Genomic DNA, 26,286 nt, shown 5'->3' on the forward strand with positions numbered 1-26,286 from the left:
TCACAGATAAAATTTATTGACTTTATTTGAATTAATTTAGAAATTTATTTCCATATTATTTGTATTTATCAGGAACGAAATCACAAGTTATAGTATTATAGTGCTAATACATCTACTATACTTAAGTTGAATGTATACTTTGTCATTTTCTATTAAAATCATAAACTTGTGTACATCCAGGCAATGTATGAGCCATTATTCTATACTTACATGCACATAAGAGAAAATGCCCAAAAGCTTATGGGTTCCCAGCTCTAAACATCACTCAACGAATGACATAGGAATGTTATTTAGATTTCCTAAGCTATTCTTCTACTTAATGGGCATAATGATACCTATCTCATTGACTATTTTGAGACTAACTGTAAAATAGCTTATTTTAAATGTTTAAGCACAGTCTGGAACATAATAATATGTTGAATAAACATCTTGCATATTCATTGATAAGTTTTCTAAAAAACGTGGCTGTGGGAACTCAGAAAAAAATGGCGGTAGTATTATGGCTTGTGTTTTCCATATATGTTTCTAAATATTCAAGGGACATGGTCCTTAAGACATTTCATGTTTGATTTGACTCCAGATACAGAGCTGGGGAAAAAAACAGGAAAAGACTGGGACAATGAACCCATTCAGTCCATGGCATCATTAGAAAATAGGGGAAACTTTAATGTTTTTTCAATTATAAGATGAGTCATCTTGGCAAACCAGAGATCAGCAGCCTACTAAGGACTTATGAGGATGACAGAATACCTATGAAAATATATTATGTTACTGGATCTGAATCTGGGCTCCTAGTTAATGCATTTCCCACAAGGCAAAAAGTTAAAGTAACAGTGAGACCATGAGGAAACTGCCCAGTAGAAAAAAAATATTTTGTGGACAAAAAAAAAATATATCTAAGTTCAATGAAATAAAATTAACATAAAATTATATATTCTGTGACCTTATTATTCCTAAAGATCACAATTTGCCACTTTCAGTCAGTGTCAAACAGTCATAAAAAAATGGAAAATCTATGAAGAAAAAAACATGTAAAACTCTTTCAGATAAAAAGATTCTGATCTTCAATTTATTTACAGCTAAACCTGTTTAATTGAAATTATTTTGGTATTTGCCTCATCTCTCAAATCAAAAACATTTTTGATTTGCTAGTCAGAGGAAAATGCATTCAGCAGAACTAGCTTACTAATTGAATCCTGTGGAATCTAAGTGTGTGAATGAGCTCAGGACAGCTTACTCAATTGTGATTACATTTTCAACTTGGCTAAGTGTTTATTTCCATAGTATCATCCAGCACATCAGGGACTAGAATGAAAAGACTTGAATGAATCAGGAGAATGTGATTGTGTGCACTCCTAAGAGGCTGGCAAGTCAGAAAGACAGGTCTTAGCTAACAAATATAATTTGCCACAACCTTAATTTCTGGTCTATTGTTAGACTATTGCCTCATTTGAGGAGCAAATCCTTTCCTAAATATTCTGGGACTTTTCTATACTTTTCCTGGTTTCTGGGAGACTAAGTTTCTTTCTTTTTTTCTTTTTTTTTTTTTAATTCCATTTGGCCTAAACTGTTATTTTTCATTTTTTGTTCCTTTAGTATGGCTGACTGAATTTTCACACAATTAGTTTGCTTCTTGCCTTTCTTTCTGTTTTTCCCACCTCTATTATGAGAGCAACAGGGGTGTCTCCTTCGCTCCCCACTGTACTTGGGAAGCCCATGAAACTTATGCATTGCTGTCACTTTTATTTGTTACTATTCACTCAAGACCAAGGGTGCGCTAGCAATAAAAAGCAGCAAAGCACCCATCCACACTGCCTTGTGATGCTTATTCAGAAAGGGCATTCACATCTAGAGGCATAGGGGCCTAGAATCATTTAGGAGAAAAGACTACTTAACAACCAAAACCAAATCCAAAAGCCTGCACATCACTGTGAGAAATAGCACCAACTCTCTTCTGTTCAGTGTGAGAAACCTTGGTGGTCATGAGTACATCTCAGAATATTATTAACCATTAACAATCAATAGGCAGAAGACAATCTAAGGAATATGAGACTTTTCTCCTTGTTCCTTTTCCACTCTTTCCCAGACACCAAACACACATCCTTTAACCTAATGTGCTAAACAGAAATAACTGCTATCTCAGAGGAAATTTTCAATAAAATAGTTCTATCTCAAAACCATTTTCTATTTATACCATTGAAAAAAGTTCATTTTATATCATTATTATTTTTCCTCAATAAATTTACATAAGTCAAATTCTCAGAAATTATGACTTTCCAGAAAGATCCCCATTTGCCATTAAGGATGACTCTTACAAGACACGGAAGTTTCTTTAATACAAGTACCAATGATAAAATCTAACCTAAAGACTCAGCTTGATTTTAAAGAATAGTTTTGTTAAGCTGGGCTTGTACCCCTCTTGTTTTTTCTGCTGTAATGCTGTTAAGCTTTAACAACCACTGCACAAAAGGAAAACACGGAAAGCTAATGAGCATGTGATGTCACTCTCCCCCTTTATTTATATCATCCTTGGTATAACAGCTAAAAAGCTTTATAAAATTCCAAGTTAACTGTCAGAAAAGACAGATGTCATTATCAATTATATCTACTACCAATACATTCTTCAATATAATCTGCTAAATGGTAAGAAGAGCATTTTGTTGAGCTGCTAATGTTAGGTATTAACTTCAGAACTTAAACCTTCAAAGATTCCCTCCAGGACATAGCTATATTTATCTAAACAAACAAAGTTTATGCATGCATAGATAGATTTCTACGTATTTGGTACCTGAGCAGTCAATCAAGATTTCCACTTATACATATTAAACTATCAGTACCTTATTCAATAACATATTATTTAATTCTGCCAATGTTCTTATGACGCAATTTCTTTTTTGTTCAGAGTGATTAAAATGTAAAAAGACAATAAGAATAGTGCAATATTTTGTACCAAAGAATAAGTGGCTTGTCTAGTTAATATGGAGTCTGAATTATTTATTTGAAGACAATAGGAAACACAAGACATGATTTTTGGATTCAGAATCCATAAGAAGGTCTCAGGGAGGGTCACATACATACCTGTGGCACACGATCCTTCTGATACCACAAGTATCTCACTCTGCTGTTTGCACGCAGCCTGCCGCAGGTAACACTCATTCTGGTAGCTCTCCCCATTGGAGCCACACACAGGCACATAGTCACTGTTGCACTGGAGAACACAGATGGAAGCTAATGTTTAGTACTAGAGTCAGCATCCCTCTGAAACCCTGAACAGAAATAACAACTTACAAAACAAACCATTGTCTTCAGTTTCAGTGATGCCATTTTATCCTATAAGTCTTTAATCTTGTGAGTGCATCTCTTAAAGTTACACAAAGGCTGTGTCAAATCAGCCAAACAGTGATTTTATTTAGAGTGGAGTAACAAGATGTATCTAAATTGATCAGTTGATCAAAAACAAAGTGACTGAATCAGTTGCATGCAAAACATAAAACAACAAATGTACCCGTGCTATTTAATATTGTTTTTCTGATATACAGCCCACGTGACTTGGAAGAAAAAAAAATCAAAACAATATAATATTTTAGATGTTGAAAACAAGGTAATGCTTATCTGTGTGGGGAGCAGAAGGATGTAGCTAAGATACTAAAAATGTTCTTGTTTTTTTTTTCCTATTGAATTTTAATCATTGCAAATTTCTGAATACTCAGATGAGATACTGACTTATTAGTTCATTTTATGTAACTTTCCAGCATTAGATATTGCTGTTGATATAGTCTAGCAACAGACTAAGGATTGCAGAGAAAAAAAATTCAAGAAATCTGAACTATATGTAAACTTTAGTGACAATTCCAAAGCATGCCTATTAATATATATTTCAGAAAGAGAAAAGTTAATTTTTAAAAACAACCTCATTGCCAAAAAGTACACATTTTTACAAGGGAAATTAGGCAACCTACCGGGTATAGTCATCATAATATAATCACACTCCAAGGCATTAGAGATACTTGGCTGTGTCCTATACCTGCTAATTACACCAGGGATGTGATTATCTGATGATTACTACTACTGATGCACTTCATTGTTTAATTATAACAAATGTAATGATCAAGATGATTATTTATAAATGCTTACCTATGCCAGAAACTAAGGAAGGAAAATCATGCATAGATTCATGCAAAACCACTTTTCTCTTTTCTATTTTTAATTGTATTTGGACTGTTAATGTGCTGTAAATGTACAATACATACAAAATAAATCAACGATTTAGTGAGGTCACTAAGAAGGTTTTCATATATATGTGATTCTAAACCTAAAACTCTAAAATAAGTAAACATAGACTATAATAATTAAACATAGGATTTATGCACACAAATGAACTCTTAATAAGGTGAGAATCCAATTGATAAAAACCTGAGATGCATTTATGCTCTAATTTCTCATCATGTCTATCGCTCTTATTCCCAATCAAGTCTTGCTCTTTGCCTTTATGTAAAATAGCTTAGTCATCCTGACAAATTTATAAATGGTATAAATCAATGTTCTCTGAAATGAAAGTCTTATGAGTCTTCCTTTTTAATCACTGAATAACTTAAATATTATATTTTGCTAACTATGATCTACTGTCCTCTATACAGTAAATCCAAATTGTATGGCAATAACTGTTAACAGGAAGATTTTGTACATATTTTAGAAATCTTCTTCATCTTTCTATGATTTATAATTGTAGGCACTTTGAAAACCTTCTATGTAATAATTCCTTTCCACAGTTATACCTTTCATTTCCAGACACTGTTTATTTATGTCATTAGATTTTATAAACACTAATTTGATTAAAACTTTTTGCTGATCTTTCATTAATTTTTAGGGCAATGGGCAATTTACTTCTGATTGGATGATACCTGTGTAAGAGCTTTCACAGGATGGATGGATGGATGGGTAGACAGACAGAGTGCCCTGTGTAAGAGATGTCTTCCACAGGTGTAAGATATATATATATATCTTGCACCTGAATACTGACCTACCATAGGAGTGAGCATCTCCTCTGCTACTCAAGACAGAAGGCAAGAACAAAATGTGAGCAAAGAGCTGAATTTTCCAATGAGCAGTACTGAAGGGAAAACAAATAAAGGGGACCTGTGCTCATGCCAGAACCATGGCCAGGAAGGCAAGTGAATGGATAGGTGCTTGATACACATGCTGTGTTCAGGACCTGGGATGAAAGAAGGTTGGAAGGATTTATGGGGCTTGCTAACACTATGATGGGCTCTGAGCACATGGAGGAGAGATGGGAAAGAAGGCAACAGCTGGTAATGTTATAGCCAACAGACTTGCTAACCCTTTCAGTAGACACATGAGAGTCAAAATTGCGATGGACAGCTAAACCCATGTGTGGGTCCTGACATTCTTTGCCACTGACTATCTTTTAATCTCTATTTTCACCCCCAATTAAAATACTTCAAGTGTAGATTATTTCGGTCCACATTTTCTTCTGTCCCATCCTTAAAAATTTCTCTATTTGGCCTTCTCATGCACTTCTACAGAATACTCAAAAGAAGAGTCAGTGGACCTGGAGTGGGGAGTGGGGAGTATTTATTATCTCTGTCAAGTGCTATTACACAATGCTGATATGCATCTTAAAATATCGAATAAACTGATAAAGTGTTCATATGTCGTTTCTGAGAAATGTAGTAAGCCAAATGTGAACAGTTCTAAAACAAGAGCTGCCAAGTTCCATGCACAAGCCAAGGGGAGATTTGTACAGAGCTGAAAAGAGCTTAACTGTAGATTATTACCCCAATGCTTTGGGCCTTTAGTACCATGACTTGCGCTCATAACATGAATAACACAAGAAGGGGACATATCTAGATCATTTGCATTCAAGAGTGGGGGTCAAGTGCTAGGTCTTCCTATTTCCCTGTCTTGGTGTATACCTTATTTATATTACTCAAAAATTAAATATTTAATAAGTTTATAGTTTAGTTTCTTCCTTTGAAATTGTCAACTGGGATAATTGGGGAATTAACAAAGTTATGCTCTTAAAATAGGGAATACTTTGGAAATCTCATTATAATAAGAAATGTAAATTATTTGGCTTTTATGACATGTATTTTAACTAGCAGTCACTAACATTAACACCAAAACAGGGAATTTCTAGAGTTAGGGGGAAAAAAAAAGAAAAACAAGATAACAGCATGAAAATATGCTAAACCCTATATTAAAATATACAAAATTATTGGAAATAGTTTTGATTAGTAATGATGATATTGCTCAGTTTTAGGTGAAGGGACAAATTCAGATGGTTAGTGATTTGCTAAAGTCTACCTTGTTGGATGGTTAAAAAACAAACAAACAAAAAAAAAACCAAGATTCAAACCCAGATGGTTAGGTCCATAAATGTATGTGTTGGGCAAACTTCCTCACAGAAGAAAAAGTGATTCTATTTTGCCTAAGATGTTTTTAAAATCTCAAGTTTATTTTCTAAATATGTGTTTTTCAATAAAATGATTTTGTTCTGAATTTCTTCATCACTTATGATATCAGCAATCTACCACACCAGATTCAATAACTTGGTATAATGGAATATATGGAATTCATTTCTGCTACAAAGGAATAAAAATTATGTTAAAAGTATTTCATATGGTTTATTGCTTATTTGGTTAATAGGGGTTTTTAGTTGAAATTTCAGCATCTAGAAGCTATGTATGACTTATGTTTTATATATTGTCGGCACCTTCCACAGAGTCTGGCATGTAGAAGGTGCTCAACAGATGTTAAGTGAATTCTGTTATATTCCCAGTTGTCAAAGGCTTAGGAAGAATGGCTTGGAATATGGTATATTTCTCTTCCAAGAAAGAAATTGATAAAAAAATCTTGCATATGTTGCAGTCCTTTGACCATTCTATAAGCAACTTTTACTTCCCTGTGGCTGAATTTCGTTGAATGTAAAAATTTTACCCTTCAAGAATGGGCAGACCTATGATTATGGTGACAGGGACTCTGTGTGGCTTCCTGTGTTAGGTCATTTAAAGAAATCCCCACCCCCAGCATATTTTCCCTTGATTATCAGCCTCTGTGTTATGAGAAAGGCTAAAGTAGCCCATATAGAGATCAACATGGAGAAAAACAAGGTCCCCTGCTGGTACTCAGACACAAGTTAAAACCCTAAGATGCATAGAGCACCTCGCCTTTGAGTGAGCTCAGCTAATGGCAAAGAAAGCAGAGATTAAATGTTTCCATTGAGCCTTATCTAAATTGAAGATTCACACTCACAAAAAAAGTCCATTGTCTTTTGCTTCTAAGCTCTGTGCATTCTGTTATACAGTCCTAGTAATGAGACATTTGTAGATTTAAAGCATGGTTTGTTAAATAAAAATATTTAATATTTGAATTAGATAAAATCTGAAAATAAGGCTTCTGATTGGATGATACCTGTGTAAGAGCTTTCACAGGATGGATGGATGGATGGGTAGACAGACAGAGTGCCCTGTGTAAGAGATGTCTTCCACAGGTGTAAGATAGATATATATATCTTGCACCTGAATACTGACCTACCGTAGGAGTGAGCATCTCCTCTGCTACTCAAGACAGAAGGCAAGAACAAAATGTGAGCAAAGAGCTGAATTTTCCAATGAGCAGTACTGAAGGGAAAACAAATAAAGGGGACCTGTGCTCATGCCTGCATTTAATTTTTCACTGTCAAAATTCGTTTACCAGATTGATCAGCATATCATTTGGTATATAGACAGGAAGGTAGGATGTAAGAGATTGCCATTTTTGTAATTTATATAATCACTTAAGAAACAGTTGTATAGATTCAGTATGTCTTATCCAAAATGCCTGGGACAAGAATTCTTTCATATTTTATAGAGTTTGGGGGATTTTGGAATACTGGCATAGATATTGCCCTGTAAACATCCCCAAACCAAAAGTCTGAAATCTAAAATACTCCAAAATCCAAAATTATTTTAGTATCATATACAACTTCAGAGCATTTTGAAGTTTGTATTATTGGATTAGGAACATTCAACCTTCATTGTTTTATATATTAAGAATTGTCCACAAAAATCTGGCACTTTTGTCATTGATATTTTCATTTTCATGTCTAATATCTTGGGGAAAAACTGCATTTGTTGTCAGGATCTAGCTTCTTACTCAAGGATCACCACTTAATGGTGAGTTCCTTACATTTATGAGCCTTGATTGATTCATATTTAAAAGCAGAAGAAAAAAAATTTACCTAGTTATAAGAAATAAGTGAGATAATAGGTTTAAAGGGTAGAAATAAATTTACTTAAAATTATCTAAGGGGGATAAATGCTAATATATCCCCCTTAGTCACTTTAGTTGGTCATTAATAATACAAATTGGAAGACATTATAGGTTACATGCATATATGGCCATTTCTCTTTAAAATTATCGCTCAGCAAGAAAGACTGTAGTTTGTATCCTATTTTGAAGGGAAGAATTCATGTTTCTATCTGAAAATGCAAAGGAACCAGAAGTTTAGAATTGTAGGTAGAAAATTGTAGGTTTTCAGAACTTCTCACCTTTCTTCAGGTACTAGTGCAGAAAAACAAAACCAAAAAAAATATTAAATTCACATGAAAGTACTGTGAGAAGACTATATATTCTATATTCCTGGTATATGCAAATTCATTATTGCATATACTATTCTATATTCCCAGTATATTCAAAATCTAAATTTTCTACTAGGAAGATATTTATTTCCTTCTGCCAAGTTGACAACTATGGCAAAACACACATTAATAGCAGTAGTGAGCAAGTAGTAAATTTAAAAATTCACCTTTTAAAAATTTTACATTTTACAAATTTACATTTTTTGTTTCTATTTAAACTTGCATTCATTGACTTCTACAATCTATTCCATTCAAGAACTTTTTTAAATTAATGACAAATATATTAAAAGCACAAATATCTTTCTTAATAAAAAATTTACCAGAATCTTCTGTGGCAGCTGAAAAACCAAACACAATTCCTTTAATAAGAAAAGTGCACTTTTCCATTTAGTAGCACTCATCCATTTAGAGTTCTATCTACTCTTCCCTCCCCTCAAGGTGAAATATTAGAACATGGCTTTCCATTTAAGGAATTTTCTTCCTAGTTTATTTTATACTGTTTATGAATTCATTTATTATATCTAACCTTGGTTACAAAAATAAGACACATTTATGAGAATCACAAAGTTAAAGGGAAAATTTTCAGAAAATCCTGTGTGTGTGTTGGGGGGGTATCTTTAATTAGTGATGTGTCTAACTTTTTTTTCCTGTTAACATTTTGGGGAAGTATGAATTGGGGAGTTCTCATGTTCCATTTTCTCTTGTAGTTCATTGAAAGAACATAATTACATTGCTCAGCGTAGTGGAGACTTTGGAAGTCTATGCATATTAAATGTGTTTTTAACACTACAGTATGGTCTTAATACTGGAGTATAGTCACAGCAGTAACCACCCATAGGAGGTGGTGCACTTTACAAATGGCACTTCTTTTCTGTGTTTCTGAGAATAAAGAAAATAAAGTCTATGAAGCTTTTAGTCTATGTAAAAGTCACTCAAACTATATTGAAATATGAATCCCCTTATATGTTTCAGTGAGTGGTTAAATTCAGTCTAAGATATTTAAATTTCTTCAATTCTAAATATTACACATTAAGTCAAATGTTTAGACCAGAATTTGAGATTGATGTTTTTATTTGTTCTATAACTTCCTTTTACTTATATTCTTGGAAAGTATTCTTATCTCACCTATAGAGTTTTGTTTACATTCATATTTCCTTGTTGAATCTTATATTGATGTCAAAGGATATTTTAAAAAGTAAATAATACTCAAAAGTGAATACAGAATACTCACACAACATCTATGTAATTGAAGGTATATATAATTATATGAATATTTTGAGAGGAAAAGAAGGTTTATAATTTACACTATAGAAAGCATTTGTTAAATGATGATGATAATAACGTTGAGAGTTTTATCTTCTAATAATCTAGTTTTAATGATACCTACTACACAACTTTTTCTGTGTTTTAATATTTGAAAACTTTATAACATGAGACCAAGAGAATTTTTCTCACGTTCAAGAAGTGACTTGCAATTCAATGCAATGTGCTTATTTTGATTCATGGGAGATTCAGTTCTAATTCAATGTGGTATCCACTGAAAAGTTAACACATTAATAAGGTCCATAATTTCCAAACTAGATCAGTAGTTTCAAAGTCACATTAATCAGAGATTATTTAAATATTTAATCATATTGAAAGGAGAATGAAACCCAAGACCATTAAAACAAAGAGCAATAAGTTCAAAATATTCCCAAGTCAAAAGGAACAAAAGTATACAGATCCACAATTTTTACTGGTCAACTATTTTGACTACTACCCCCAGTCTCTTGACTTTCAAAATGCACACTAGAAGGGACAGCATATATAAAAAGTGCAACCTGAAGCTTTCTACCTCCAGTGGCATGATAAGTATGGTACAAGAGGTGACATCTTCCTGACATCTGTTGGCTCTCTTGCCAATACTTTTGCTTGATGCCATCTTTCCTCTTAGCTCATATAGGTATAAATTGACAAGTGATGGTTGAAAAGGTTGCTTCATAGTCCCTTTCATGAATTTGAAGATGCAAAGACATCTTACCTTGAACTGACAGACGCAAGTCACAGTGTCTCCAATTCTTAAACATTCCCCATCAAATTTACAGGTGTTGGTGTCACAGAGGAAGAGATCATTTTCTCTGTCATCATAACCTCAAATTTAAAGAGAACACTCTAGTCATTAAAACGTATTAGATTCACCAAAGGACCACCTTGAATCTTTAAAAGAATTTCCCTCAATTTTAATTCCAACAACCAGGACACTCTCTACCAATAACCTCACAAGCTAGTTAAGTGATCAACAGTCATTTCCATCCTTCACAGATATTTTGTAGCCAATTTTCTTTCAATATCCTCTTTAAATAGTGCATTTCAGCTTGGGTGAATACTGGCAACAGTGAATGAAAGTTTTACATTTGCTACCTATCATCTTTTTTTTTTTTACTTTTTTGTTCATCAAATGGAATATATATATATATATATATATATATATATATATATATATATATATATATGAAAAATATTTTGGAAAACTCAACATTTTGAGAAAGAGCTGGTGATAGTCTATGAGTGCTATTTTACCATTTCTCCATATTTAATTGTTCTTTTTAAGGTCTGAAACTATCCCTTATTTGGAATTTATCCAGACAAAGAGGAAACAAAGCCCCAATAATAAAGATAAACAGGCACAGTGTATTCTGTGATGGTCTGTCTGGCTCAAATGAAGATTGATCACCTCTAAGTTAACAGGGTAGGAGGGGGGTGCCAAGTTCTTGACAATCTGCCTGGAAAACCAGTCCATTCTTTTCAGTTTGTGCAGATCCCTTTAAGATATCAGGCCAATAATGAATTTCTCTATTGCCAATATTAATGTCACATTTCAGTTAGTTATTTCCCCAAATAATACCACAGTTATGGATGAAGCAAACCAGTCATGTTGGACTAAGAAGCCATCAACATTTGAAACAATTGATCTTGAAGATTATTTAATGTTCTTATAACAAAGCATCTAAAAAGTGACAAGGCACCTATGAAGTAGAAATTATTCTTTCAAAAACAGCTTATGTGCATGCATAAACCAATAATAAATTTTAAAAACGTGAAATTTATAAAAATGTCAAATTTAGAAATCACCAAAAACATAACAAAGATCTATTGACCCAGTGTAACAGGGTTGCAATTCTCAACTTATTTTAAAAAGGATAAATTAAAAGGATGCATAATAATTTTCCTCTTGGCATTTAGATCAGTAATAACTAAGAGCTACATATTCTTTCACTTATAAGTTACAGTTAGTCATCTCCTCCTCTCAAAAGTTACATACACTTTGGCTCACATACATCCCTGAAAGTCACTTCATTCAGAGCCAGATTTAACTGTAGCAGAATTATATTTACAGAAGATGAAAAATTACATGCACACTTGCTAAAACTAGAACACACCAGACCTAGGGGACAATACCCAGGCATGTTAATGGAGTTTAAAACGCCAATGAAATCACACCACAATTCCACCTGGTATACTACAGGCTGTCATACTGAAATGCGAAGACTGCTAGGAGTGCAGCAACTCCCATCCTATGGCCCTATTTAATTAGCAGGCTTTAGCAGAGCAAAGGCTGCCAAAGGTCTTGCTTTCAGACTCTGAAGGGACCTGAACAAGTAAGAGGTGCAACAGACCCACTCCAAACCCTGTCCGGAAATGGAGGAGTCAGAGCCCACAGAGGTCAATTCACCTTCTGTCCCCCTGCATGTGAGCCTTCCCAGCCTTGGTCATACCTACTCTGGCCTGGGAAATTTGTGAACGGTTCCTTCTCAACTTCCCTCCATCACACAGGAGGTTAGGGAAGTAGAGGAGGGGTATCTTTGGACTGCAAAATCAAATACAATGTCTTTTGCAGCAAAGGAAAGAAGGAGAGAAGGGGGAGGAGAAGGAGGGAGGGAGGGAGAGAGAGAGAGAGAGAGAGAGAGAGAGAGAGAGAGAGAGAGAGAGAGAGAGAGATATTGAGATTGATTGAGATTGATTCTCCTGAAACCTACTCCTTTAGAATCTAAGTGAACTGGTCTTGAATGCAAGACCATCATACTCTCTTGGCACTTTTGCCAGGAATCAGTGTTTCTTCTGCAGTCACCATTTGATTTATTGCTTTCTCGCTTGTTCTTTCTCATAAAGTTATTTCTCGCTCATCCTAGTCAGACTTTTTCTCTAATGAAGGGAAATGTTCTGTTTAGTGTTTCCCATAGGGTTGTTACTGTTTTCAGTGAACCCAGAAAACCATCCCGTATATTTTTCAAAATCCTCGAGGCGTCAGTGTAAGTGCAAGCATTCAAAGGTTCCAGCACCTGCACTTTCTGCCCATCCCAGTAGCCCCCCCCCTTCACTTCCCGGAGGGGGGCTGGAACAGCTCCCTGTTTTTCTCTGGATGGAGGTAGGGGGTTTCAGGTTTGGGGCGGTGGGAAACACGAGGCTGGGTAGCGACTGGCCTATGCAGGATAGGAGAGTTCTTCTGAATGGTTAAGGGGGTCGGGTGGGGGGGCCGGGTTCTGGGCTTACCAGAGCAGTTCCAGCCGGTGGGTGTTTGGCAGTCACTTAAAGAGGTAGGGAAAGCAGCGAGCTTCACTGGGCGGGCTACAATGAGTAGCATCACCGGCAGCAGCAGCAGCCAGCAAAAGCCCTCGCAAAGTGTCCAGCTGCTGCACTGCCGCGGGGACTCCCACAGCACCATGACTAGTTCTCGCAACTCTGCAGCAGCAAACGGCTTCTGAAGAACACAGAATTTCGGGGACCAGGCAGCGGGCTACTGAGCATCCCGCGGACGGTGGCAGCAGAGACGGCGGCGGTGGCAGTGACACCCGGCGGGGAAGCAGCAGCCAAACCCGCGCATGATCTCGAGAGTTTCAGCAACATCCAGTGACCCGGCTCAGCCCGGGGAGTGAGAGGGTCCTCCGCTGAGAAGCAACTCCAGAGATGCGATAAGCTCTTGCCATAAGGAGGGGCCTCCAAGAAGCGCAGGAGACAGAAGTCCAGGAGGCAAAGGAGAGGAGCCCAAGGAGGAAGGGTGGAGGGAGAGTCAAAGCGCCCCGCAGCCTAGCAGCCGCCTCTCGCGCTCTGCCGCCCGCATCCCTCTGGCGTTTGGGAAGCAGCAGGTCCTTAGCCCGCCCGGGATCACGTGGGAAGCGGCAGTCGGACGCTGATTGGTGGAGCGGGATGCAGGTCCCGAGAGGGAGGGGTCGGTGAGGAGGTGCAAGGAGGAGGCGGCCGCGGATGCCACAGATGGGCTAGCTTGCCAGGCTCTAGCCCGAATGGAGCTAGGCGCGGATAATTCATGTGAAGAAGCTCAGGCTTCAGGGTGGGCGACCCCCACACTCCTTTATACCTCTTGCTTCACTCTCCGCTCCAGGACGCCCCCTACCGAGCTCAGGGTCCAGAGTTGCGCCTCTCTTATATGCGTGACCCGGGGCTGTGAGCACCCGCCGCGGCTGGATGGCGTCTTCTTGGAGCAGGAGATGGTGGGGGTGGAGGCGGCCGAAGAGCCGCAGAAGCAGGGCAGAGAGGGGAAAGCGGGCAGGGAGAAGAGGGCGTCCTGTAGGCGCCCGGCGCTGAAGCGTGAGGGAGCGCGCCGCCTGAGCTATATGAAAGCTGGGAATGTCGCGGCGGAGAGCCCAGGGACGTTTCTTTAGACAGTAGCTGAGAGAAGGAGAGGGTGAGAAGCGATGGTGTGAGTGTGAGAACAGCTCTGGCAGGCCTGGAAGCAGCATTTCCCACAGGAACCTGCAACCCCGAGGCTGCTCGCCACGCTGGCTCAACCAGCCTTGCAAGCTCTTTCCTCTTTTTCTCCCTTCTTCCCTTCCTGGCCTCCCGCATCTCCGACCCAAACCAAGGGGTGGAAGATTTGAATCCCAGTCTCCCATCACACGCTTTTCTCCAGCCCAGAGTCTGTATGTTGCTGCCACCTGGAAGGTGCGGCCAGATGTGTTTCGAAGGTCAGATTTGGTCGGGACAAGTGGTCTGAGAAGAAGGGAAGGGCTCCTCTGCATAAGCCAAGGGTGGGTTCCCGGGAGCGTCCGCTGGGAAGCAGCGTCCGGGAACAGCCGGCTCACTTTAGCAGCAGTGGCAGTAGCCCTGGGCGCTTTACGCAGGTCTCTCTACCTGATCACCAGTGATCTGGAGAGGCTAGAAGGTCTAAATTGGCAGGAGTCGCTGGCCCTGCGCGTTTCTTTATTTCGCTCCAGCCGGCACTGGGCAAAACGGCGTAGCGAGACCCGCCTTCTGCCTGCTGCATTCTTCACGCAGTTAGACACACTCTTTAGCCTAATGGGTTTTTAGTCCTTAGGACCCATAGCTTTCTGGGACCGGATGGAGAGGAGCATCTTTCTCCTGCGACTCGGTCACTACTGCAGTCGCGATGTTTTGGATGCCCTACAAGGAAGAGTTGCAAGGAAGAGTTTTCTTTTTCTTTCTTTTTAAAAATTATTTTTTTTCTCCTTCTCTCTCTCTCTCTCTCTCTCTCTCTCTCTCTCTCTCTCTGTATGTGTGTGTGCGCGCGTGCGTTGAATGATTCAGGATTTTCTCCCCTTCTCTCTGCACCCTCCTTCCTCTGAATTTCAACCCCCCCTCTTCTGTCTCTTCCTTCTCTTTCAAAAACCTTCATAGCTTGTGTTTCTCTCTTTAAATTTTCCTTTCTTCTCTCTTCTTCTGTATCCCCTGAATTTAGCACAGCGTTGTTTGATAGCATCTAACAGGCAATTAGTGTCCATTCCTAATCACTTAAAAAAGACACCAAAATACTTTGAAAATGGGGAACATCTATCTTTTTCAGACACCACCAGAAAAAAAAATTGTGCCCCAGCAATCTTTTTAAGTACTTTAACCTCCGACCTCCTCCCACTTCCTCGCTTTTTAACTTCTCCTTTGAGAGATGTGATCGTGCAGCACCTCGGTGCCTCAAAGAAATCCTTTTTTCTCCCTATGTGAAACCCATCCCTTTATCTTGCATCTCCGCCTCCATCCTAAGGCTACCTCCCCCTCCCCCGCCCACCTCCAAAGATTTCTGAATCTCAGTGTCTCTCACTCCTGGCAATTAAGCAGCGGATCCCAGCATTCTAGTCAGTGGCATCTCGCTCCTCACCGACGAAGACTCCATTAAAACAGATCAATTTGACCAGACGTTAGAGGCATCAGAAAATCGGCTTCTAGACAGAGCAGCTAAATTCTTTAAGGAAACGGAATGCTCAGTAGATACAACTGCCAAGCGATATTGCAAAAGCAAGAAATCAGAGATGCCTTTCAGTAGAGACAGCAACATAAATATAAGCTTAATGTAAATCAAGCTATAACAACTCCACAGTACAGATTGAGAACATGCCATTATCCATAACAAGGCTGGTGTGGTAACTAATCAGGCTTATGAAAATAAGCCATGCTTGAAACTAAAGCAAAAGTCCTTAAAAGTGTTTATGCAGTAATTATGATAATGAAATGAGACCTGCAAAGATTTCAGGGCTTGGCTATTTAAGTACAATTGTACAGAACCTCTTAGCAGAGGATAACTGTTATTGAATTCTTTGCTAAGTAAAATTTTGGCATGCTTTCTAGTAATATGTATTCTTCCTAAGACATTTTTCCCAAAGTAACTTAAAACTCCAAAGGAGTAATTACTGGTTGTGACTGGTTAACAAATACAGTTGCTTCCACAGAGGTTCTTTAAATTATTAAACAGTTCGAAACAAACCCTTTCCAATGGGAATGCTGTGATTTTGTTCTCCTTACTATGTACTTAGTGTTATAGTGCCACCAAGAAACAAATTTTAAAACTGGCAAGCACCACCAAGTGGCAGAAGAACATCATTCACTGAACAGAGCATTGTATTGTTGAATATGTAAATAAAATATGTATGTTGTTTCGACTCATCATTAGGCACCAAGGAAGCAGACAGGAATAAAATTTTATTGCAATGAAGATTGTATTAATGATTGGATTAGGGCATTGACTTTTCCCCAACAGGGTCAAATCAGTTTATTTATTTGAATTAAATTTAAAACCATGTCTATGAATTGTACCTTATGTTGTATATTATATAATTAGAGTATGATCCAATCATAACATGCATTTACAAAGTTCTCATTTTAAAATAGTATACAATATTAGTTTTCAATAATCCTGAGCTAGAGCACTTTATTTTGGCATACACACCCTAGAACTGGTGCAGAGGGATAGAGTCAAGTTGTCATATTTTAAAGTAGAAATAGCACAGAGAATTTTTTTTTAAATTACAGAAAACTTTTCAAAAGGTTTTAGTGGGAAGGACTGAGATGTAGCTCAGGGACACAGTGCTTGTCCAGTCAGTACAAGACCCTGGATTTGTCTCTAGCACTCACTGAGAAATATGAGCATACTCAAATCTTAATGTGATTTGGGGAGAGGAAAAGAAATTATTCCAGAATAAAAATTATTTAAGATAGACAAAAGAACCTGGGAAAATAAGACACAAGTGCAATTAGAACTATTTTTTTCCTTCCTGACCTCTAATATTTTCTGGTAATTTTAATAACAATAGGAATGTGGAGTATGCTTCTTACCGTGTCATACATTGTCCTGTGAAAGAAAAAAACGTTAATTGTATTTTTTCTCTACAAGGCCCCAAAGAGACAATTAATATCATTATTTGCATTTCACAGAAAAGAAATATAGCTTTCAAAGCATCAAGCAACTTGGGCCTCAGCAAAATTTAGACTGATTTCAAAACATAGGGAGCAAGTCAACATTTCCTGCTGTATCAATGCTTCTTTACCTTTGAGAAAGGAAAGTGTATCTGGTAATATATAAGCTCTTCCCCTAAACATTTTTTATTTCTCTTTTGTTTGGAGCATCACTAAGATCCAAACTCATCAAATCTCAAATAGGAGCAATAACATACAGTGTTTTTTTTTTTTTTTTTTTAATCTGTTGATCATATGATTACTTGAAAAAAATTTAATAGAAAACTTCCAGGTCCCATTAACAGGAATTCTGATTCAAAAATTCTGGAATTGGACCCTGAATATTTTAATATTCATTCTTGAATGAGAACTAAGGTACCCCTATACTTAAATGACAAGTGAAAGGGTATCTGGACTTTTGCTCATTTTTCATAGGGCTTCAGATAGAGAGGTTTTTAAAGACAGAATAAAGACTAAAACTCAGTGTACAGATAAGCTGTGTCTGTCAGTCTATCATTGATATTTACCATATATATTGATCCTAATATGTATTACTTAGTAAGTTTGTAATTAGTTTTCTCATTTATACAATGTGAGTAAAAATAACACCTCCTAGGGTTGTTCTGAAGATGAAGAGATAAATAATGTATTATTTAATGGTAATGGTTTTGGGGGGAACACTTATATAAATGAATGAGTAAACAAATGAATGAATGATTACAGAAATGTATGTGTACTTAGATGCATGATTGAAGGTAATTAAGAGGGTACAAATAAAATTATGTGCTTGTGATATTAAAGTATTTGATTAGTTGATTGTAGATAATTTGAAGTATGATATTGTTTCTCTTTCTATCCCCATACCTTAACATTTTATCCCATAATTTAAATAGGCAGGTATATATATAGTATACCCCCAATAAATATTATTAGTTTTCATGTATAATATTGATATGTAAAGTGTATATTGCCAATATGTAATAAAGGGATCAGAATTTTGTTTATGATGACAGTGTTTCAGAAAAACCATCTTTATTTCTGATTGATATTTTTAACTCAGAGTGATTCAGAGTACTATTTTCTATCCGTTTTTTTTACAGTTAGTAATGTATAAATTATGAGCTGTGATTTAAAAAAATAATTTTATAAAGTTTCTTTATTTTTTTATTGATTCCTGTGCTCTTCATTATTTTTTATTGTTCATGTTTAAAAGATGTCAGTACTGGGTAGTATATTTCATCTTGGGACAGTGGGCCTCAGTCATAACCTCACTGGAAATTAAAATAACACTAACGCAAAGTTCCCACCCAAACCTGGAAACTCTCAGAATGACACAAAGACATTTTTTAACAGTTTTATTGATGATTATAACATATTTCCCTGACTGTTATCTTTCTGGGGACAGTGAATAGGTGGGTGGCTTGTTCCTCATTATATAGATATCCAAATTTCAGGAGGTAAAAGAGTGCTTTCTTTTCACTTAAAGCTTTTTAAATGAACACTTCACACAAAGTGCCCTTTGTTTAACCAGTTAGTGAAACAGTTAATATTTGCCATTAATTTGCAACTAGTTTAGAAAAAAAGAAAACCAAAAAACCCCTAAAATTCAAAACATTCTATAATAAGCTCAATGCAATTTTATGTCCTTTTTATTTAAAACTTCAAATAGTTTCCCATGGCTTTTATTTTGATCATAGCCTTATATAAGAGCTTAGTCTATTACTTTTCTTGAAATTTATTATGAAACTTATTTTTTTTGAACCAGGAGCTAGAATCAGTTTAGGATGAAATGCTTTTCACATTTGTCTTTGGCTACTCATGGTTTCTATTGGCTTCTATTACAAAGAATCACTAAGGTGGTTTACAACTTATGTCATTAGCACCATCCAGTCTATTATGTTCTGAGCATTTTATTCATTTATTTCTCACAATACACCTCAATCATTTCTCCCTCTATTATCTATGACAGTAGATCTCGTAAGCGCTAATAATTCCTAGCCACTTTGCATCTCCTGTCTCTGTGTTGGAAGGAAGGAGGAAAAAGAAGTGTGAAAGTGAAAAAAAAATGTGGAGAGGGAATTTTGTCATACCCTAAACTTGGTAAATGCCTCCTATAAACACTCCTTCACAGTGTGCATTTACATACTAAAGGCTCTGAGGAGCCCTGCAGTAAAATCAAACCAAAACACATCAAATAAAACTAAACACCTGTTTAACTTTATTGAACTCAGATTTTCCAATATTATTTGATCATGAATGCCTTTAACAAGAAAAACTACAATAAACCATGGCAATGGATTTCGGTACATTACTCTATTATGATAGTTTAAAGGAAGTAGGCTTTAAAAAATCTTATCCACATTTTAGGGGACAGGGCTGGCCATTCCGTCTGATGTGTATCTTTACAGCAGTAAAGCCAGCTCATAATCAGGTGTGAGTTGTCTAAATTAGCAGTGCAAATGTTCCTCATCTCTGTTTTCTGATGCAATGCTCCCTGCCATTGTGAAAATTTTTGTTAAGATGAAATGAAAAATTTTGTTAAGATGATATTTGTTAAAATATCAGCCTTTCCTGTCCCCGCCTACCATACAACCTATAAATTGTCCTTGATTTTGTCTTATATAAATTCTAAATTACTGTAATTTCCTTAGCAGTGATTGTAACATAGGGTCAGATACAGATTACATCTGACAACATTACTTTTTGAAAAACCATATCTTAATTTTTGAACATGCTAAAAATGTTTAAACAGAAATGTTCACAAGATTTTAAGGAGAATTTAATTAATATCTTTATACTACTATGTTTATCTCTTTATGGCATAGATCTGGACACACAGCAACTCATGGGCTAATTAGACCTCCCCATATAATGACAAGGCAAGACCACAGGACAGGTTCCAGGCACCTGTAAATATCTGAGTTGGAATTTTGTCCTATTACCTAGAAGGTGGGGTCCATGTTCATACTTAGTTTCTCTGACTTTCAGTTTTCTGTCTTGACTAGAGTTCTTTTTATTACTTTGGTATCAAAGAAACTTAATCTGTATATGAAGAGAGACAATATGACATGTAACTTGGGGTGGGAAAGGAACCAGGGATGATAGGAAAGACTGAAATCTATATATAATAGTCAACATAGGATGCTTGGCAAGGTGGCTGGACTGTGATTCTAGTCATTCAGGAAGCTGAGTCAGGAGGATCACAAGTTCAAGGACAGCCTCATCAACTAAAAAATAAAAATAAGCAAAATAAAAGTGCTTGGGATGTACTTCTGTGGTAGATACTTGCTTGGAATGTGCAAGGCCATGAATTCAATCCCCTGATTGTAGAAAAGAAGAGAGAGAGAGAGAGAGAGAGAGAGAGAGAGAGAGAGAGAGAGAGAGAGAGAAAGAAGAAGAAGAAGAAGAAGAAGAAGAAGAAGAAGAAGAAGAAGAAGAAGAAGAAGAAGAAGAAGAAGAAGAAGGAGAAGAAGGAGGAGGAGGAGAAGGAGGAGGAGGAGGAGGGGGGGGAGGAGGAGGAGGAGAAAAGGAGAGGAGAGGGAAGAAAGGAAAGAAGGAATAAAGAAAGAAACACTAAACAAAGTTATGTATTAACAATAAGAAGAACAGAATGAGCCGTCATGGTGGCACAAGCCTATAATTCCAGCAGAAGGCTGGGGCAGGAAAATATTGTGTTCAAAGCCAGCTTCATGAACTTAGCAAGGTGCTAAGCAACTTAGAGAGACCCTGTCTCTAAATAAAATACAAAAAGGGGTTGGGGATGTGGCTCAGTGGTTAAGTGCACCTGAGTTCAATCCCCAGAAACAACAACAACAAGAATGAGAATACATGTAATAAGAGAGTAGGCAAAAGTGGGTGTCAGGCTGGGCATAGTGGTACACATCTAAAATCCTAGCTACTTGTGAGGCTAAGGCAGGAAAACTCAAGTTCAAGGCAAGCCTGGGCAACTTTGCCAGATTCTGTCTCAAAATAAAAAACCAAAAGGGTTGAGGATGTAGCTCAGTAGAAGAGAAACCTTAGTTTCAATCCCAACTACCCACTCCCTCCCCCCAAAAAAAGTCAACAGAAGTTGAAACAGTCTCTTATTTCATCTTTCTTGTACAGCATCATCTCTGTTTTGTACTATTAGTTATTTTCATTCTTTTTTCGTATAGGTCAATTTTCTCAGCTATTCTAAAATCCTCATCTTAGATATGTGTTTATAATTGCATTTAGTTATATTAAAAGCCTACTGTATATTATATATGCATTATAAAATTGTACATGTTTTGAATTTCAGTACATTTAATTATTGAGAGAAGATATTTCCACAGTGAATTGTTTAAGAGACTATGGAGCTAGTTTATTATTTAATTTATGTAAATTCTCTGATTTACATTTCATAAATCCTGACTTTCATTTTAAAAATTTGATTGTTAGTACAATGACTAGTCAAATAATACTGGATTTCAAATATCTTTAATGTTTGATCATGATGTCATTCTTTGTCTGAATATACAGTAAGGGCATAGAAAATGCTTTACACCTAGTTGGCATTCAACAAGTGGTGCTAAATTATATTACAAAGTTAAAACTAAATACATGAGTCACACCCCATAAAGAATGCACTTTCTTACACTGCCATTAGGAATGATAGTGAAAATCCTGTGGAGCAGTGTGAAACCCCTGTGTAGACATTCTTTAATTGGCAAGACTCACCCTGGAGTCAAAGGACAGTACTAAGTGGTGTTGGTGACAGTCCATCAGGGAGCACCTAAGCAAGGTTGGGGTAGGGGAGTGAATTATCCTCTTGCTTTGGCCTGTGTGTTTAGCTTAACAGCAGCTGCTACTCTCATCACCTTGGGTGTGGAATATTTTCATGCTCTTACATTGTTATCTCTTATTTATTTATTTATTTTTGCTATCTTTGTGTTTCCCATCACTTCCAGTCAGTATAACAACTACCCAAATCATCATACCTTAGAGTAAATTAATAAAAATTGTCTTGATGCAAGTTTTTGTGGGGTGCTAGGGATTGAACCCAGGGTCTTGTGCATGCTGAGCATGATCTACAACCAGTGAGCTACACCCCAGCCCTCTGATGAAAAATTTGAGGTTTTCAAGTGTTATGAACAAAGAGAAAAGAACATAGAAAACAGGTGATATTTGGAGGCCTGATATCTATATCTATATCTATCTATCTATCTATCTCTATATATACATATATGTGTGTGTGTGTGTGTGTGTATACATATATATATATATATATATATATATATATATATATATATACACATACTCACAAAGACTCTCTCTTTTTACATTACATATATGTGTGTGTGTGTTTACATACATTTAGTGAGTCCTATTTCTTGTTTTATTTACTTAATAAATACATGTTTTATTTACTTAATAAATACTTCATTTGGCTAGATAGAATGCCATCCATGTAAGATGTTTCATAATTTATTCATTACACTCTTTATGTGCATTTGTTTTATTTTATTTGATAATTAAAATTAATGCAATAGTAATATATGATATATTAACTTTGCAACCAAGATATCTACTTTAACTCTCCAACAAAAAGACTAAAGCCTGAAATGAGAGTGTGCCTATATTTTCGGGGGACATTACTGAGGTAGCTAGCAAAATAAAGGCTTATATTTTGGTTCTTTACTACTCTCAATGGAGGATATGTTCAACTTGAGGACAATACTTGAAATATTTTAAATATCTTTCAAATTTAATTCAATATTACAGTTAGAACATAATTTCTTCAAGCTCCAGGCTGCCATAATATATAATGATACCCCTAAAGTCTAATGTGAAATTAGTTGCCATATTATATATTTCAATGTAAGTGGATTGATCTTGAACTCTTTCCAAAGATGTTAATTATCATACCATGATAGTTACAACTATTTGCATACAAAGAGTAGTGTTAATCTGATGCATCAATATAGACAAAGTGAATTAGCTCTTTCCTTTACAAAGCTTAATCATTCTTTTCAGAAGTTCTTTCTTTTATAAAAATTTAAAATATTTTGTTAAAAATGGTCATTTTCCCCCTACATAAACAATTGGCAGTAAATTACCAATCATACCTAAAGCAACTTTGGTATAATAATCGGGACACTGAACTTGCATTGGAAAATGTGGTTTCAAATTCTGCTTTAACCACTGAACTGTGTGATCCTAGTTTCCCTGATCTTCATTTTCATTATGTACATAATTTGATAGTCATAATAGGAAGATTAAACAAGACTTGTAATCTACAAGTTCCTCTGTACAGGTGGTGTTTGCTATTTACTAAAGTATGCACAAAGCAAAGAAGTTTTGTGTACTTTGGTCCTTTTTGTCAACATCAAAATCAGAAACCATGTTAAATCTTGGTGGCAACACTGTGGATTGAGAAGTTACTCCTAACTTCTCAGGGTAGATATTTTTTAAAACATGTAATTAGATGGGTTTTTGCTAATATTAAGTGTATTATAAGTTTCTTTTATCTATTTTTTTTAATATATGGACTAATGAAATACAGAGAAAAATAAGGTAGGTCCCCTAGGAGTTTAAATGAAACTAAGTCACTTTCTTTGTAGAAGATTAGTGATTTTCTTTATAATCCATAATTATGTTTGAAATTTCAGTGATTTCCATTTCAGCAAATGAAGGTTAATAATTTAAAGGTTTTAAACATATTTCATAAGTTATGTAATTGACTTCTTTATTTTTAAGATATTTGTGATGTACAACTCATTGAACAGGTGAAGATAGAAACACAATGTTTTCAGTGAGGGTGGAAATGCTTGGTTAATTTTGTGAACATTTCCTTCTAGTAGGTCAACGTTAATTAGTTTTAGCAATAATGTTAATAATATTTACCTAGCACTTGTTTTTTTTACAAAACTAAGTATTTTTCTTAATCCTAACAAGACAAGTGTTTTTTTTTTTATTTTTGAGATCTAGAAAATAATACTAAAAAGATTTATTATCTAACATTTTCTGGATGAGCTTACCTTTTGAGTTATCAAGATGATTACAAAGAACTGAAAGAGATCCTCAAGCTAGAGGATATGTATTGTAAATATCAGTTTCTTAAACTGTATTTATAAGGAAAGCAATTACTTCTTTGCTGCACACATTCTCTCACGTGCAAAGTTGTACTGGAAATGGATGCTAATTTCTTTCATTTTGCTTTCCTTTAATGCAGCAGAATAGCATATTTCTTAATTGCACATCATTTAGAGTGGTTGGCCATTTAGTCAGAAGAGCTCTGTTCACACACTCGACTGGGAGGATATTGTGGTGAAAAGATATCAACAATAACTCCATTAATGTTTAACTTATACCTGCATCTAATGGGTGATAATGCATCTTACATGACATATGTGAAGATAAATTTACAGCATTAATAGGCTTATATTCCATAACAATAAGTCCATCTCTAGCAAGTTCTACTTCTCTAATATGATATTATATTTCCATTGTCATCCGATTGAAAGGTAAGTGTTAGACGATGGATGTTGCTTTTATTGACATAGCAACAAAATGCTCTCATGTTGCTCTGCTATCCATTGCCACTTTGCAGAAAGTTACATTTCATGAAAATGTACATGTAAGAAATATTATCTGTCCAAAGACATAGGCCATCTCCATATGACAATGAAGATTGTGGTTCACTCTTTAAATGACATTTATTTTTACTCTACTCTATTTCAGAGAAGATTTGAGACAGATTTAAACCAGTTGGCTAGTCATTTTAATATATCTAAAATTGTATGAGGTGGTGATTAGTCAGTACAGCCATGTTAAATCTAATTTCTATAAAAATTCCCAATAAAAGTTATGTCACTCATAGATTCCTAATTATCAAATCAGTTCCTATGGGTTTTGGGCAGATGAACCCTTAAATAGTGTCAATTACAATAAATCTTGTAATTGTTTAACAATTTATTGTTTTCCCCAATTCAGAATTATGATAAAAGCCTTAGGTAAAATGGGGATTTTGGAGTCTCCTTAACTTCATTACATATTTCACTGTAGTGTTGTAAGTGTAAGTTCTTTCCTACATATTATTGGTACATATATTTTTGAAGATTTATTGTTGAGAAGTAGATAAAATTAAGGTTTTTCTTCCCAGAAAAAAATTTATAAGCTCATTCTACAATATATTTACACATAGTTTCAGGAGGCTCAAGAACCTCTCCAAAACCCACTCATGAACATTCGGTTAAACATCATATTTTATGAGTCTTTTTTTTTATCACTCATAGGTAAATATCAGTGCTACTACATTGTAAGCCATTTCCATAAAAAAAGAAGCAATTTTGAATAGAAGAATGATAATTTGCTTCCAAATGATCTGATCTACTTTGCATTTCTATAAAATAGGTTGACTTTTTGATTAAAATAAGAACTTTATTATTAAATAGCATAGATTTCAAATTGGGGAATGTATGAAGAAATATGAAACTGTTGAATGCATGTCTATTACATAAAAACATATTTTACATTATGTCTATAATTATTTTAACATTTTTATACATAGATGTAAACATACATAAGAGGAAATATATTTTAAATATCTGTAGTCACTTACAAAGCATGGATGTTGATGGCATGTTCGCCTTCTTGACTTTAGATGTGAAATTTTGAACTAAAAAACAAAAACAAAAAACACTGCTACCAAAAGACTTTTATAGACCATTTTTTAAGTTACAATTACTTTAAAAGTATTTCATTAATATCTTTGACTAAAATGTATCTCAAAAATCTAGCATTAAGTGATTACTACTAGTAACAATACGAGAAGTATAAAAGACTGCTTAGTGTATCTCTCTGCATGCTTTTTCTTGATTTGCATTACTTGTTACAAGAACATATAATGAGTTTATGTAAAATAAAATAATTGAAGAAGCCCTCTTATGACAAGGAGGTAAAATATAATTTTTATCTTTATATCAAAGTCTTGTATTTAATTTTATTGACT

The 26,286-nt window shown here is 35.6% G+C and overlaps 1 protein-coding gene across 2 annotated transcripts in view; it reads right to left on the reverse strand.

Moving 5' to 3' along the window:
* Tmeff2 (transmembrane protein with EGF like and two follistatin like domains 2) overlaps positions 1 to 13,719 on the reverse strand; it is a 256,946-nt gene extending 243,227 nt beyond the window's left edge. The window contains exons 1-3 of one of the 2 annotated variants that reach the window (XM_058580335.1): positions 13,170 to 13,719; positions 10,660 to 10,769; positions 3,079 to 3,208 (exon numbers count right to left, since the gene is read on the reverse strand). In XM_058580335.1, coding sequence (XP_058436318.1) covers positions 3,079 to 3,208; positions 10,660 to 10,769; positions 13,170 to 13,341 — 412 coding nt within the window. In that variant the 5' untranslated portion in view covers positions 13,342 to 13,719. The remainder of the gene's footprint in view (positions 1 to 3,078; positions 3,209 to 10,659; positions 10,770 to 13,169) is intronic. The other variant, XM_046447438.2, reaches the window with a different exon arrangement.
* Positions 13,720 to 26,286: the final 12,567 nt, after the last annotated feature.

The sequence above is a fragment of the Marmota monax genome, unplaced genomic scaffold (assembly GCF_021218885.2).
Source record: "Marmota monax isolate L192 unplaced genomic scaffold, Marmota_monax_Labrador192_F-V1.1 WCK01_AAM20220418_F8-fsc00007, whole genome shotgun sequence".
NCBI classification, from domain to species: Eukaryota; Metazoa; Chordata; class Mammalia; order Rodentia; family Sciuridae; genus Marmota; species Marmota monax.